Source organism: Rhinopithecus bieti, unplaced genomic scaffold (genome assembly GCF_001698545.2).
Source record: "Rhinopithecus bieti isolate Rb0 unplaced genomic scaffold, ASM169854v2 scaffold_9997, whole genome shotgun sequence".
NCBI classification, from domain to species: Eukaryota; Metazoa; Chordata; class Mammalia; order Primates; family Cercopithecidae; genus Rhinopithecus; species Rhinopithecus bieti.
The window spans coordinates 2,778,952-2,795,450 of record NW_016806398.1 but is presented as its reverse complement, the minus strand read 5'-3'; the positions used below and the strand labels follow the sequence as shown (position 1 = coordinate 2,795,450).

General features: G+C 40.1%; 1 protein-coding gene across 4 annotated transcripts in view; it reads right to left on the bottom strand.

The window, feature by feature from the left end:
- The window catches only part of FKBP15 (FKBP prolyl isomerase family member 15), a 60,017-nt gene that overhangs the window by 8,330 nt on the left and 35,188 nt on the right, over nt 1-16,499 (bottom strand). For all 4 annotated transcript variants that reach the window (XM_017875979.1, XM_017875981.1, XM_017875980.1 and 1 more), the window contains 11 exons: nt 15,271-15,373; nt 14,672-14,778; nt 13,129-13,243; nt 11,258-11,367; nt 10,856-10,963; nt 10,311-10,405; nt 9,336-9,438; nt 5,189-5,360; nt 2,756-2,892; nt 984-1,139; nt 7-159 (listed from right to left, as the gene is read on the bottom strand). In XM_017875979.1, coding sequence (XP_017731468.1) covers nt 7-159; nt 984-1,139; nt 2,756-2,892; nt 5,189-5,360; nt 9,336-9,438; nt 10,311-10,405; nt 10,856-10,963; nt 11,258-11,367; nt 13,129-13,243; nt 14,672-14,778; nt 15,271-15,373 — 1,359 coding nt within the window. The remainder of the gene's footprint in view (nt 1-6; nt 160-983; nt 1,140-2,755; nt 2,893-5,188; nt 5,361-9,335; nt 9,439-10,310; nt 10,406-10,855; nt 10,964-11,257; nt 11,368-13,128; nt 13,244-14,671; nt 14,779-15,270; nt 15,374-16,499) is intronic.

Genomic DNA, 16,499 nt, shown 5'->3' with positions numbered 1-16,499 from the left:
ATGTACCTTTTCCTGAAGTTGTACCAGCTTCTGCTGATAGGTGTCTCTCTGTGCGCACACCTCCTGGTACTGCTGCAGGTGCTCATCCTTGGCGGAGGCCAACAAGTGTTCACATTTTGCTTCCCACTGGGTCTGTAGCTCAGCCTGTACTAAAGACAGCTGCCAAGAGAAAGTAATGACCATATCATCCTTGGGGGCAGGGGAGTGAGATTCCATTGCACCTAGGGAAGCCCATCTTTCAAAAAGCAAAAGAATAAGCTAACAGCCCAGATTTAACTGGGAAACTGTTTAAAAGACTCTCATTACTTTTAAAGTAAATGCACTTCTTAAGATGTCATTGGTTGTCAGGACTCCAAAAGGTACTCCAAGCAGACAAAAGTGTGCCTATTTAGATAGGTTCCTGGAGGGCAGGGTCATATGATCATTGCTTTTCAGGGTCTGAACCCTAAATTTTATAGGTTCAGAAACTTTTTTTCACCAAAATTCCCAGAGGTGGTCAAACTGAGGGCACCAATGAACTCTAATTAAACAAACATATGCATACAAATTTTAAACTTATAATGAGAAAGGTTGCTGTTGCACAGACTGGAGATCCAGCTGTGTCCTGCCACTATCCCTGGTTCCCTTCCTGATGACCTAAATAAATCCCTTCCTTTCAAGGATGATAATGTGCCTGAAGGATGGTGTCTGATGGTTGATGGCTTTGGCCTTATCATGTTTGGAGTTTTTTTTGTAAGGAAACTATTTTTCGTTTTTACTTATGTAATTAAATATTAACTAAGCTTTAAAAAAAGAAAGAAGATTCTCCATTCGATTCCTGGCTCTCTTGCATATATCTGGATTACTTTTTCTACCTTTCTCCAAAGTGAGAGTATCAGCTATGAGAAATGTCATCCTAAAGGGTAAGGAAGAATCTAGAAGCTTTTCTCTCTGAGTCCTTCACACCTTCCCTCTATTTCCAAAGTGCTTCAGTTTCCCATTACCTGTTCTGCAGCTGCTTGGTCTGTGGACACTCGAGTCTTTTTCAAGAGCTGTCGAAGTTTGTCCAATTCTTCCTGGTATGACTTGCGAATTTCATCTATCTCCTCCTCAGCCTGAGAACGCTCTTGAGCTGACTTCTTTTTCCTTTCTGAGAGGTTCTTAGGAACAAGAGAACCATCATCAGCTCTAGCTTATTAATGGAGAATCAAAAGGGATGATGGCGGTGGCAGTTAATTACCTTGTGGGATCCTTACTCCATTTCTGGAAACTTCATTTTTTAGTTTAATTTTCCCCTAAATATTTAACATTCTTGGCTACTGGGTGAGGAAAATGGTGACAGGAGAAGGAAGACAAGAAGAACTTTACCCCTCTATTAAGAGCTAGGGAACATCCTAACTTTAATGAGGGTACAGGAAATCAGACATTCTCATACCCTGATAGTAAGAAAATGAATGGATATACCTCTTTGGATAGTAATCCTCTGAAAAGCCTTTAAAAAGACACATATCCAGAAATTCCACAAATTGTAATTAAGGATTCAATAAGTCGCAGTCATAAAGAGTGTGTTACAAGGATGGTCACTATAGTAGTATCTAAAGTAATGACAAACTGAAAACAGCCAAGAGGTTAGAAGGAATTGGTTAAAAATAAATAAATAAAATAGAAAAAAATCCTAGAAAAAAAAAGTAATTGCAGACCAAGATTTACCCTCTTAAAAGGCACTGGGCCAAAACAGCTTTACTAATGCGATTACTGAAGCCTCAGGAGCAGGTTATTCTTTTCATATTTCAACTATTCCAGAACATACAAAAAGATAGAAATGTCCTCACTTTGTTCACTTAGTCTTTCCTGATATTAAAGTTTTAATCAACAAAATATACTACAAGTAAGTGAAAAGACAGCAAACTAGAAAAATATTTACAACGGCTATGACGGGCAAAGGATTGATACGCTTAAAAGGGTTCACAAATCAAACTAATAATAGGATAAAGGACACTAAAAAGAGAGATACCTAAGAAATATAAATAGGTATTAAATATATGAAAGCTTTACTACTAATAAAAATACACATTAAAACAAGGTAACATATTTCACCTGTCAGACTAATGAAGATTAGAAAAAGTGATATATGTAGAATGGGGAAGAATGTGATAAATGGGCTCACTCACATAGTGCTGAAAGTGTAAGCACTATTCTTTGAGGATAATCTGGTAATATTTATAAAAATTCAAATATGTAGCCTTCCCTTTGATCCCATGATTCTTACTCATGCAATCCATCTTATAGGAATGCTGAAACAAATTTGCAAAAACAGTTATATGAGACTGTCCATAGAAGCAATGTTTAAAATAATGAAAAAATAAAAACATAAATATCCATCCAAATAATTAAATAAATTATGGTACAGCCTCACAGTTGGCTACTATGCAGCAGTTAAATATAAGAAAGATCTTCTTATGTAGTACAAGGCCATGATATTTTCCTAAAAAGCATGAAATGTGATGTAAAAAAATTGTCAGTATACATACATGTATGTGTGTGTGAGTGTGAATGTATGTTTTCTACATACAGAAAACAATCTGGAAGGATCATATACTTTATAATTGTCACCTCTAATGTATGAGATTAGAGAGGGGAAAATTTTTTTTTAATTTTACACTTTTCTATATTATTTGTATTTGTTACAATAAGCACATACTATTGTAATTTGTAAAAGGAAAATTAAAATGTTTATTAAACAGCTAATTCTGGCCAACTGGGTTGTAGAGCTTACCTTTTCCAAGGACTCCTTCTCAGCTCTAAGGTCAGTCAGTTCCTCCTCCAGGGATGTCACCTTGAGTTCCAGTTGTTTCCGGCTCTGCTTTTCACTTTTGAATTTGGACTGCGCTTGCTCAGAGGTTTCTTGGAGCTCTGGGATACAGGAGCAGAGAGACTTGGCTACAGAACCAGTGCTGTAGTGGGCTATGTGTTATCCCAGCAGTTCTTTTTGTAAATTATTTTTTGGAGACAGTCTTGCTCCATCACTCAGACTGGAGTGCAGTGGTGTGATGGCTCACTATAGCCTCCATCTCCTGGGCTGAAGCGATCCTCCCACCTCAGCCTCCCAGAGTGCTAGGATTACAGGCATGAACCCCTGTGCCTGGCCCCAGTGGCTCTTTCAAAGCTGCATGCTTTGATTTCCCAGTCCTACCACACAAGCAGCCTCTGCTCACTTCTTTCAACATCACCTCACTGACCAGCAATAAGATATGTCAAGCTGTCAGCTGACTCCTCCATCAACCCATATTTATCCCATAGAAAGTCATCTCTGTTGTGTGTACATGTCACCTTCTCCACATACAAAATGGGAAAGAAATGTCCCCAGCAGTCAGAAATGACCTTTGAAACAGATCACTCCCACAATTCCATTTTGGCCACCATCTTAACACACTGGACCGATCACTGTTTAGTATTAGTCTGGGTTCTTTCTCACTGCTTGAGTAAGATAATCTCAACTTTCTTGGTAGCTGGGGCATTCTACCGAGAATTTGCTTTCAAAACATCCCTTCTCAAATAAAGCTCTTTGCAATAAATAAAATTTGTTTGGGAAACTTTTGAGACTCTTATGGCTCTTGAGGTAACTGTCGTAAGGCACCACAAAAGCAGCAAGGAGACATCTGAACAATATTCAAATCTAAGACTGTCTAACACGTTTGCCTCATGTGGGCCCAGTCATGCTCTAAAAGAGCAAGAGGTGGGCTGGGAGCAGTGGCCCATGCCTGTGAATCCCAACACTTTGGAGGAATAGGGCGGAAGGATGGCTTGAGGTCAAGAGTTCACAACCAGCCTGGTCAATACAGTGAGACTCCTGTCTCTACAAAATATTAAAAATTTAAGAAAAAAATAAAAGGGAAGGGATGTAGCACCTTACCCTTTGACACTGACCTTCAAGGTAGCACCTTACCCATTGACATCATTGTTTTTTAGTTCTCTATTAGGCAAATGAACTTTGCTTCCACCCAACTCTGCTGCGGCTCCAGCTACCCCCTGCCCATTAGTCGCATCTCTGCCTTCCATATTTGTTTCTATACACCACGGTAGATTAATTAACCTGCTGGTCTTCACTAATCTTCTATCCAATCACCATGTCTTGCCAGGCACTGAACACTAATATGGAGGAGAGGACTTTACAAAGATGAGCAAAACACCATGCTTATCAAATTGTGGTAAGGGTTATAATAATGCACTAAGGCCAGGCGCGGTGGCTCAAGCCTGTAATCCCAGCACTTTGGGAGGCCGAGACGGGCGGATCACAAGGTCAGGAGATCGAGACCATCCTGGCTAACATGGTGAAACCCCATCTCTACTAAAAAAAAAAAAAAATACAAAAAATCTAGCCAGGCGAGGTGGCGGGCGTCTGTAGTCCCAGCTACTCGGGAGGCTGAGGCAGGAGAATGGCGTAAACCTGGGAGGTGGAGCTTGCAGTGAGCTGAGATCTGGCCAATGCACTCCAGCCTGGGCAACAGAGCGAGACTCCATCTCAAAAAAAAAAAATAATAATAATAATGCACTAAGAGATAAAGGATTTTTTTTTTAAAGGATCAAATGTTCTAGAGAAAACCAGGAAAGCTTCTGAAAGAGGCAGACTTTGAAGAGGACTGAAGGCGAATATTGGTAACGGTAGGCATGTCAAGTCCAGAGAATAGCATGGATAAGAAGCAAGACAAGAACTACAGGATGAACCAAAGAGCAGCCAGCAGGCTTGCTGGTATGGTCAGGGCCAGGATGAACTGAACAATATAATGGGAGACAAGCCAAGCAGGAGGGGCCTTGAGTGTCAGGCTGAAGAGCTGCAATCCATCCTCTAGGAAAGAAGAAACCACACCAGGAAGCATCTCTTTTTTAAACTTCCACTGAGTCATGAGTTAGAACAACACATTAACTCTTCCAGGCATTTGTAGCCAATCATAGGTACCAAAGATTTTGAAGCCAACACCTCCCCAAACAAAAGGGAACTGTGGCACTGATCAATTCCACATGAATAGTCAGTTCTTTTATTGTTCCTTCTGTAAAATAATCACGTAGATTTTATACTAGTCTCCTTTAATTTTTGGTGCAGTCCTTCAAAACTTCATAAGCATTGTGCCAAAAGATTGAGAGGAAGAAAACAGCTTAATTCCTTGAGTTTAAATGGCAACAATCCCAGCATTCCCAACCTAGTACATACCTGAGAGCTTTGCCTGCACTTTGGTGAGCTGGCCCCTGAGAAGATCCGTCTCCTTCAGGCTTTCTGTCAGTTGCATCTGCAGCTCTGTTTCCTTTTTTTGGTGAGCAGTCATTTTCAGCTGTAGATGAGAGACCTGTGCAGTGGCCGCTGCTAACTCCTCTGTCACCTTGGCCTGAATAATAACAAAGTATGATGTCACTTTAAACATAGGTGTCCTCATGCAAGTAATGAACCAACCTCACATAACTCTATGTAGACTGAACTAGGAAACAGGGAGTTAACGGCTGCCTTCAACCTGTATTAAACCAAATTCAAATTATGGGGGTGGACCATCCCTCCTATACGATTATATTACTACTATTATTACAACTCCTATACTATTGTACCTATACTAGTATACTTAAAAAAATTCTTTTTTAGAGATGGGGTCTCGCTCAGTCATCCAGGCTAGAGTGCAATGACATGATCATAGCCCACTGTAGCCTCAAACTCCTGGGCTCAAGCAATCCTCCCACCTCAGCCTCTGGAGTAGCTGGGACTACAGGTGCAAGCTACTATGCCTGGCTCTATTACACCTTACATACATTTTTACAGTTGTCTATTTCCTTATTATCATTTGTCTCTTCTTATTGTGTTCACTGTACCCACTTGTTTTAAATATATTTATTCCTTGCCTTATTCCAAAGTCTTTATCAGTTTTATAGATTACATTTAAAATCTGATATTTTGACTCTCCTAAAAAACGAAAATAAAGGCCGGGCACGGTGGCTCACGCCTATAATCCCAGCACTTTGGGAGGCAAAGACGGGCAGATCACAAAGTCAGGTGTTCGACACCAGCCTGGCAACATGGTGAAACCCAGTCTCTACTAAAAATATAAAAATTAGCCAGGTGTGGTGGTGGGCGCCTGTAATCCCAGCTACTCCAGAGGCTGACGCAGGAGAATCACTTGAACCCAGGAGGCAGAGGTTGTAGTGAGCTGAGATCATACTCCTGCCTGGGCAACAGAGCAAGACTCTGTCTCAAAAGAAAAATAAATAAATAAGTAAAACAAGAAAATAAAATTGTATATAAAATAAAAATAACATGCCACTGCTCTGCCTATGGGGTAACCATTCTTTTATTCCTTTACTTAATAAACTTGCTTTCACTTTAAAAAATAAATAAAAATAAATAGGCTATAAATGAGTATCTGAGAGTATATGTAACCTTTAGACTAAGCTTTAAGATATTTATTTTTGCTATTCAGTAGCCTTAGGTTTTCACCTCCTAAACACAGAAGACAATGAAATCTAGAACTTCCAGATATAGGAGTGGCTTTCATCTACTCACTGTCCTGCTTCAAATGGCCTAATGAAAACAAAACTAACTCAGAGCTCAGAGAGCTTTGCATCTATTCATAGCTCAGAGAGCTCACTAATAACAGAACATACACCTCTCTCACAAGCACTTGCAGCAGCTAAAACACTGGAAGGGACAAATTCCAAAGGCATGCCAATGAAATGGAGGGTCACTCTCTTGCTAAAGGTTAAGCAGAGTGGAAAATCACCCAAAAGCTCTTTTTATCTCAGGTCTTTAGCTAGAAAGGCCTACCGGAAGCATAAAATTAATGCTATCCCCAAATGCACATGTACACAGAAAATAAGGGAATGAATATCATTATTTTTGAGTGGAAGGATTTATATTTTATGTTTGCTTATCTGTATCTGTAAATGTTCCAGACTGAACAGATGCAACTTTTATGATCCGAAAAAAATGTGTGTCTGTGTGTGTGTGTATAGGTGTATTTATAATTTCTTTTTAAGGTTGGGGTATAATCAAGTGAGAAGGGAAAACATAAAAAAATCTACACAGTGGATGGGATGGCTCCCTGGTTCCTACCCTGGATCAAATTCTACTGCTGACATGGAGAGTAAGAAAAAGCAAGCAATGACAGGAAGAACCAAGAGTTCAGAAAACCAGTGAATAAAGCCTGCAAGGTAAAAGCAGGAAAACAGTCCTCAAGAGAGATAGTAATTTGACACAGGAAAAGAAATATAGCTGAATGGAAATGGGGTCCTATGCAGGTCTTTCACCCTTTCATTTCTGAGCCTTGGTTTGTCCCTCTAAAATAAAAGTTTAAAAAAAGGCGACCTCTGATAGCTCTTCCAGTTTTAGCCATTATTCCACGATTTTTTGTGGTACTGTATCACAATGAAAAATAATTTCATTCACCAAATATTCATTGAGCCCTTAACCATACCTTTCTGAGCTGTGTCTGAAGGCAGAAAATTGCCTCCAGGGACGAAAGGACCTTGCCCATCTCCCTTTAAAAGGAGAGATCACAGGGAAACTTAAGTGAGAAGTGGATCAAAAGAAAAAGAGGGGAGAGTCAAGGCTCAAAAAGTTTCACTGAAATAAAGATGATCAATTAAAACATATGGTACTTGGCATCCCAGTCATATTCATCACGAGATTCCCTCAAAAATTTGTGTGAAGCATGGTATCTATAACACAGTGGGTCGTGGCAGATACTAGCTGTGATTACTATTGCTGTTATTACTTCTACTGTTTTGCTATTATAAACAGAGCATCTACTGGGCTCAATGCATGGTATCAGACATCTCTGGGGTTTATCAACATGAAAACATTTGGGTAGATCACTAAGCTAATTCAGGGGCTGGCAAACTATGACCTAGGAGCCAAACTGACCTATTATTTTTGTAAATACAGTTTTATTGGAACACATACACACACAAAACAGTGCTTCTCAACATGAGAATCACATGCTGAACTTCTTAAAAATGCTGCCCCTCCAGAGATTATGACAAAAGAAATCACTGACAAGAGCAGTAATTCCTACACCTGGAATCTACAGGATCTTTTTAAAAGTTCAGATTCAGACCCCAGCTAGATAGACTAAATTAGAATCTCTGGAGGTTTGGGATTTCAGAATATCTAGTTTTAATCAAGCCCCCCAAGTCAGTCTGAGGCAGCCAGTGTTTGCGGACCATTGATCTGGAACAAGTTACAGTAATCATTTTAGCCCTGAATAGTAACAGTGAGGCCAAATAATATATTTAGATGCCCTGTATAGGCCTAAAGAAAAAACAAACAAGCAAACAAAAGGAGTAAAGGAAAGGAAGAGAAGAAATAAAAGTAGAGAAAGGAGAAATAGTAAAAAGTGCATTTAGTGGGTGGGGAGCGGTTAAGTGACTTCAGCACTACCTAATGATAACAATGTCACAGGCTGCTGATCTTCACCTAGGCATTAGGAGTCAGTCACATAAATAAGAAATGGTATAAAGTAATGGGAACAGAACAGGGTCAGGATTGGACAGGGCTGTGCAGGATAAGGCACTGCTTATCTGAGAATAAGAGGTCACACATTACTTGCCTGGATTCTATGGCTAAGAGAAGACAAAGATTAGCGTAAGACATAGTCAGGGATCTTCATTACCAGAATATGAGAAAGTGAGTAAACTCCACAAGTTACAAGTGTGTTCAATCTAACTTTTCATCAAGGAAAACACTGATATAAAATATAAACGATTTCTAAACCTCTGAGAAGAAAGACAGCAGATGAAAAAGTCAGGACCTCCTAGCTGATGAGTGGTAGCCCAAACAAGAAGGAATCCATTCAGGATAAAGAATGTCACTGGAGCAAGGGGGGAAGCGAGTTTCAGAATCAGCAGATCCCAACCCAAGACCCTCTAGTCCTCCTTAATGCTACTGCAGGAACAGGTCAAAATTCCTAGTTTTGAAAGGATTGAAGTCAAATAGTAGTGCTTTAAAATGCTTTGGCAGACACAGATGAAGGAGCAAACAATCTTAAGTTCCACTAAAGAGAACCTACACGTCTGTTACCTGGCATAATGGAAATTTTCTGTTGATTTGTCAACAGAATAAATTTAGTTTCTAATAAGCTGTATAATTCTTACCTAATCAAATTACTAAGATCAGTGATTATTTTTGAGTCACCTTACTGCAAAGTATATTATAAAACAGAAATGTAGATGATGGATACATGAAAACCTGCTGGGAGATTTTTAGTTCTTTTGCAGTGATGGCAAAATTCTGTTGGAAAGCCGACTGGTGAGTATGTACATGGGACATTCCTTAGCTCCACCCATTCTGACTTGGGCTTTTTTCTCCCCAGTTGCTTTACCTTCTCTTGTTCAGCATGCAATACTCTTGCCTGTGTGTTTTCTGTGGCAGTCTGAAGTGAGTTGTTCCTCTTCTCCATCATCAGGTTACTCTGCTCAACATACCTGTGAAAGAAATAGGGAAAAAGAAAACACTTATCAAGCACTGAGCACAACCCAATGCCCATTCTGTCCTCATAACATTGCTGCTCTATACCTTCATCAAAAGCTATCTGAAAGCATTTTCTTTTCCTTAGATCTGAAGTATTGAGATCTAAAGAAATCAGGTTGGAAGCGGGAATCTGGGCCAGCAGTGAACTACCCTGAATAATGGAGAGGACAAGAATGTGAAGGGTGTGTGATAATGGGAATGAGGAGGAAGAGACAGGAGTAAAGAGGCTATAAGAAAGAGGGAAGAAGAGAAAGCCACTCCCCCAGCTCTGTCATGTGGGAGACAAGAGACAGCAGAGAAGAGAAATATGGGAGAATGATTTTTTTAAGTGAAATGCTGTGTTGTGATGTGTTCCATTCACCTCCCCACACATCCCTCCAAATCTTCAGAGGTATCTACAAAAAATACAAAATCCTTAGGTTTTATATGGGAATCAGTGAAGTTTTGTCTGAGTTCTGGTGGATAAAACCGAGTTTACCCACACAGAAGAGAGAAGAGTTGACACCAGAGTTCTGTAAGTAATAAATAGTACCAGTTTTAAAGATAAAGAAACTAGGGCCAGCAGGAATCAATAACATGCCCAGAGCCACAAAATGAATGAGGGTCAGAGTAGGAATGAAACACAGGTCTGCCCTACATCACAGCCTACTGAGCTCCTTCTACTGCAATGCCTCTCAGAAAACAGGCAATAATTCACATGACAGGCAGGAAACAGAAATGGCAGAAATATATACGTACTGCCCTAAACAAATACGTGTACTTAAGCTGGGCATATACACAATAAACCCTTTTGTCCATCCTAGCCAGGCCCCGTACCTGTCATTACCTCTGATTTCGTTCAATTAGTTCACTAATCTTGTCATTCTGTTCTTCTATCCGATTGCTCTTTTCAAGGATTTCTTGCTTCAATCTTTCATTTTCCTAAATTCAAAATATATGACGTACAATTTCAGTGTCTTAAGAGAAAAGTGCCAGATAGAAGAGAATCAACTTGAACTGACAGGTGACACTGTTAACATATTTTGAGACAAAACACCAGAACTTATGTCTACATGTATGTTAAAACAACACATCAGATTATACCTGATGGATACAAATCACTAGGTCCAATGAATTGAGTGAACAAATGGCTAAAAAAAAAAAGAAGTGAAATTCTGAAGTACGGTCAAAAAAGCAATGTTTCCTTCAGAATATATAGTGATAAGTCACTTGGATGGAATTAAGCCACAATGGATTTTCTAGAATTGTCTAACCCAGTGTAGCATTTATCACAGGCTATTTCTGGGGTGGAGGTGTTAAAGGGTAGTACCTCCGGGAAGACAGCATGGGTAAGACCTTCAGCCTGAGTGGTCTGTTCTTAATCACCCTCACCTGAATGATTCGCTGGATGTTGCTCATAATCATGCTTGTTTCCATTGTAACTGACATGCTAGGAATAAGCATGGAATTGCCAGCACTATGTTTCTGTAACTCTTCAACCTACAAAAGGGATACCAGAGAGACCTTGTGAGAAATTATAAAACGAAGAAATACAATTTACCCAAGATTTGACCCCATTGTTAAGGGGGTTAATGAGTTCCTGAGACAATCTCTAACTGTAAGTTAGAGTTTTCTGCAAGTAACTGGATCCCAACATAATTATAACTGTCCTTGTAGTGATATAACCTCTAACTACTACCAATACAGGAAACCAAAGAAGAGTTTACCTATAGCTCTGGCTGCTCCCTGTTTACATCCCCACTTTCAACATGGCCCCAACCCTGACTCAGTCACCTTAGTCATGAGATGATCCATTTTATCAGCCACTTTGCTGACTGCCATTCGAATTTCAGTGTTATGTTGCCGGGCTTCAGTCATGAGAAATGAAGCCATATCACCTGATCCTAAACAGATATAAGCCAGAAAGAAACTTATGAAACTGGAGCAGAGGAAACTGTATGAAGAAAAGCCAGGAGCTCTTCCAGTAGAGGAAAGAAAGAAATTAATACTTCCATACACTAGGAAATGCTATAGGTGCCTTCACCCTGTCAGAAGATACACCGGAGACAGTAGAGGCAAAAGGGCTTCAAAGTAAACAAAAACTAAGCTGTGTTCATGCAAAATGCATCAAGGACTACATCTGGTCCAAGGGCACAAATATGCCCACTTTGCACTGCAATAGCACTGGCAGCACAGATTGCTTTCCCGTTCATCCAACTGCATGCCAGCATTGTACCAGGTACAAGGAATACAGCAGTAAACAAAACACAGCTTCTGCCCTTGGTGAGCTCTTAGTCTGGCTGGGAGACTGACATGTAAAAAAATCATTACAAGAGAGTGTATTAAGTGCAAAACAATGAACCATATACTAGGTATAAAAGTAGCACAGAGAAGGCCGGGCGCGGTGGCTCAAGCCTGTAATCCCAGCACTTTGGGAGGCCGAGACGGGCGGATCACGAGGTCAGGAGTTCAAGACCATCCTGGCTAACACGGTGAAACCCTGTCTCTACTAAAAAATACAAAAAAAGCTAGCCGGGCGAGGTGGCTGGCGCCTGTAGTCCCAGCTACTTGGGAGGCTGAGGCAGGAGAATGGCGTAAACCCGGGAGGCGGAGCTTGCAGTGAGCTGAGATCCGGCCACTGCACTCCAGCCCGGGCAACAGAGCGAGACTCCGTCTCAAAAAAAAAAAAAAAAAAGTAGCACAGAGAAAAGCACGATTAACTCTTTGCTGACATGCATACATAGTTGTGTTTGTGGGAAGAGAGAAAAGAGGGACAGAGAATAGTCAGGGAAGGCTTCACAGAGGGAGATGACAGTTTTGATGGATGAAAAAGCATATCCCAGATGGAGAAGGACAGAGCTTCCAGATAAAGGCTACATCCAGGAAATCCTGACCAGTCCAGAACCACAAATTATGTTGCAGGACATACTGGCTTCTTCCTACCACTGTCCTAATACCAAAGCTGATTACTAAACAGAAGACAAACAGCAGAACAAGGCAGGATTCCATCATAGCAGTTTACACTTTATCTTGGTTTGCTTTTTTACATTAGATACTCATACTTGTACATGCATACAAAAATATCTGAAAAGTTACCCAAGTAACTGTTAACAACAGTTTTCCAAGGCCAGGGGGTTTATGGATGGGAAGGACAGTAACTTTTCACTTTACACCCTTTTGTACTGCTTGACTTTTTTATAAAAGTCTCTTATTTTCATAATTAAAAAATTTTAACAGAGTAGCTTTCATTAGAGATACTAAACACCTATAGTATTCAACTTTCTCCCAATTTCCTCCAATGTTTTGCTCTTTTACTATTTTCTCTAAACTCTAGCTATTCTAACAGAAGAATTAAAAGGGCCAGGGGAGAATATCCAAGGAACAAAATACAGCATGGGGACGTAAGGAAACATTGGGGGATGATGGAAATGTTCTAAAATAGGATTGTAGTGATGAATGCACAACTCTGCAAATTTACTAAAAAACTTCTGAATTGTACATTTAAAATGAATGAATGTATGGAATACATATTATATCTCAAAAAAGCTGTTAAAAAAGAGAAGAAACAATGAGTAGAGAGCTGTTGGAGTAAAAATGAAAGAGGAGCAAGAAGAGGGAAAGCATAGCAAGAGTGAAGATGAGAAACTGAGGGATTCACTTCCTACCTTGGAAATGGGGAGGCTGAGAAAGCGGTGCTGGGTACAAAGGCCGAACGGGCTGCAGCTGGGAGGTGACAGCAGATGCCTGGGGATAAGCGTAGGCTTGCATACCTGCATAGGGCTGAGAAACTGACGAGTTACCGCTGCTTGATAAAACGTTCATGTCTTTCTTTTTTGTTCATGTTTTTCTCTGGTGGAATAAAGTGGATGAGCTGGGAGGAGACTCAAACTTACTGAAGCTAGAGATGGGTGAGATCTGGGTTTGGTAGTGGGTAAGGACTACAGCAGGAGAGTTATCTATCTAACCCAGGGGAAACCAGTCACTAAAATCCTACCCAGAAACTAAAGAAAGTGTATCTTGGGTCACTACCCAGTCATCTGGTGAGATGATTTAACTAAGTAGGAATTCATTCCCCACTATCAGGTCTATTGTCTAAGAAGTTTTTAGATTAATAAACTCTGCTTAGCTTCCATTCAGTTCAAGGAAGAAGTGCTTACTGAGATTCCAAACCAAATCTGCCAGTTTCCAAGGATGCCTCTCCCCTGCAAGATTCTGAAGCTAATCTGCAAGACCAAGAGCTCTCATGTTCCTCTGAACCTCGGTCACCTCAATTGTAAGAGGAAGATAATAATATCACTTCATAGGGCTGTTGTATGGACTAAATGAAGTGAGATAGGTAATGTTCTGAAAAGCTGGTAAGTTACAGGCCTGACAGACAGTAAGCGCTCAATAAACAGCAGCTTTTATTTTAATGAGGATGATTACTCTTCCTTGAAATAAGGAAGTCTAGCTCATTTCCAGGGATAGATATAACTACCCATCCACTTAAAAAAAATTCTTAGTCTATAGGATAGTAATTCTCCAGGAAGGAGAGGAGGGATGGGGAGAAAGAGGGCAACAGTGGGACTTTTTCCAGTTTTGAGACTCCCCATCTTGATGAGGCATAGCCTAGCTACCATTACTCCCACACCTCCATTAAGCATCACCAAGGAGTGAGCCGCTGTTATCAGTGACAATATGTCTTATCCACTAAGTGTGCTGAGGCAGAAGAAAGGGTCTGCCCCTGGCAAACAGGCTGCTGCCATTGTCTTCTGTGGATAACAGGAAAAAAGCCTTCTTTAAGAAAAGTTTACTCGATAGCAGAATCCAGTTACATTTTCCATGCGGTTCTGCTTTTAAATTATATCATTCTGCTGAATTTACTGCAGAATGTTAGCCTGTCAACTTTTGGTAGAAAATACGGAAGAACGTGAATATACACCCTTCAACTGGATATGTGTGGAAAGAAAAGGAAACAAACATTGATTGGACCTTTACTACGTTGTACTAGGGGCTCTACTTGTTCTTGCATTTAATCTTTATGACACTGGAACACAGGTAATCCTTTGCCTGGTTTAGAGATGAGAAAGTGGTAACCAAGGAAGGGAAAAAAATTACGAACTATGACTTTGGGGAACTGCTACTGTATGAAATGTACACGAAGAAGAAAAGACTGACTAGAACCATGGCAAATTATAGGATATAATTAATACGGTTATAAATCATTACCTGAAAGGATTGGGCATTTCCAGATACAGCTGAGTGGGAATCGAGAGATGCAACTTGCATTAAGGCAGCAGAAGGTGCCTGGAGCCCAGAAACAGATGCCTGAGGTGCTAAGATAAAGAGAGACATTTTCACTGTTATCCACCCTTGCTTCTTGGTGTGAGTCTGGACTAGCACCTTACATACCATCATGCTTCAGACTCAACTATTTTCCTTGCCTAGTCTCCCTACACTCAGCTCTACTGCAATCTCAGGAATGAGCCAGTGGAACGAAACTGGGTGCTCTCATGTGCTTCTGACTCAGCCCTAGGATCCCATCCGACAGGAAGTACAGAACACACCCAGGGAGATGTCTCTCAACAGCTGAGCGCAGATTTCCAAAACTGACAGTGCAACACAGCAGAAGTCACAACCAGCAGCCAGGTCCATCTCTGGGTGTGAAAATGTCTTACCCAGGGACAAACTGACAAGTGTCACACTCTTAACATTTACACTTTAGTCCTCAGTACTGAAACAATGTAGCCTAACAGTTTAAGGAACAGCGATGATAATTTTTGTGCTGACCCAGTTCAAGGCCACAGAGCCTCAGAGAGGTTCCTTACCCTGTGAGGTCATCTGTGGTAACACTGGATGGGCTGGCTGAAGAGAGGGCTGGACGGACGGAGTCACCACAGGCTGCCCACCTCCTCGCAGAGCGTTCACATCCTGAAACAGGAACGAGTGTTTGAGTAACTCTGTATGGGGTCCCTCATTGAAGACTGAGGCTGACTGTCTGCCCTAAACCTGCTTCCAACACAGGACTTCTAGGCAAAGAAGAGGAAGGAGAGGTAAGCAGAAGGCCAAGAGTTGAGGGTGTGGGTTGTGGAGAAAAAGCACTCTGCTATGCAATAAAGTAAGAGTCCTTCTCCCTATAAATCATATTGAATAAGTAAATATAGTTCATTTCCACAAATATTCTAAGAGGTTGATGTCCTATTGTCTGAAGCAGCTAAACTAACCACTCTTCAGAATATATTGTTTTCCAAACCAGTAGCTACCTTAAGACAAATCTAATCTATTCCCACAAAAAAAGTGGTCTTTTGCAAGAAATAATCCAGCCTCTTCCCTTCTGACAAATCATCTCCATAGGGCTCAAGGTACTCAATGAAAATCAGATAACGTAGGATTCACTGCACCTGATTAACATGCTATATTTAGATAATATAGTTTTAGGATGTTTTTTCAACAATCTTTCTTTTCATAAAATCAAAGCTATAACTCTAAACAAAGTTATTCTACATCCTCCTGCCTCATATAAGAAACAGAAAATCTTGAGGCACAATATGGACTGTAATCTGCTATGCTATAGCTCAAGGACCAAAGTTTTAGACATTCTTTTACTTTAGAACTTCCCCTTGTCCCCTTATATTCTCTTCTAGAAAAACATCCCAGTTTTAGATTTCTACAGCTCTTAACAAACCTAAATGTCTAAAAACAGAGTGAAAGGAATATAATAAAATGATATAATGGAACACTGGGTTTCCTTTAAACCGCTTTATTTACTTAAATCATTTATGTTAACGTAAATGTTTATGATATAACATTAAGTTTAAAAATTAGGTTACAAAGCAATATATAAAGATGAATGCCCTTTTTGTTAAATATGTTTCTTTTCTATAATTTTAAAGTATTCTAAAATGAATAAGTAGCATATAAAATTTTTAACAAAAACATTCTTATTTAAATTGCATTTCCAGACCACAAAAAAATTAATCCTATAACAATAGGCCTCAGAAATCCTATCTTCCTTTAAGATGTTAAATGTACACAGAGCTTTTGCAAGAATAAAACA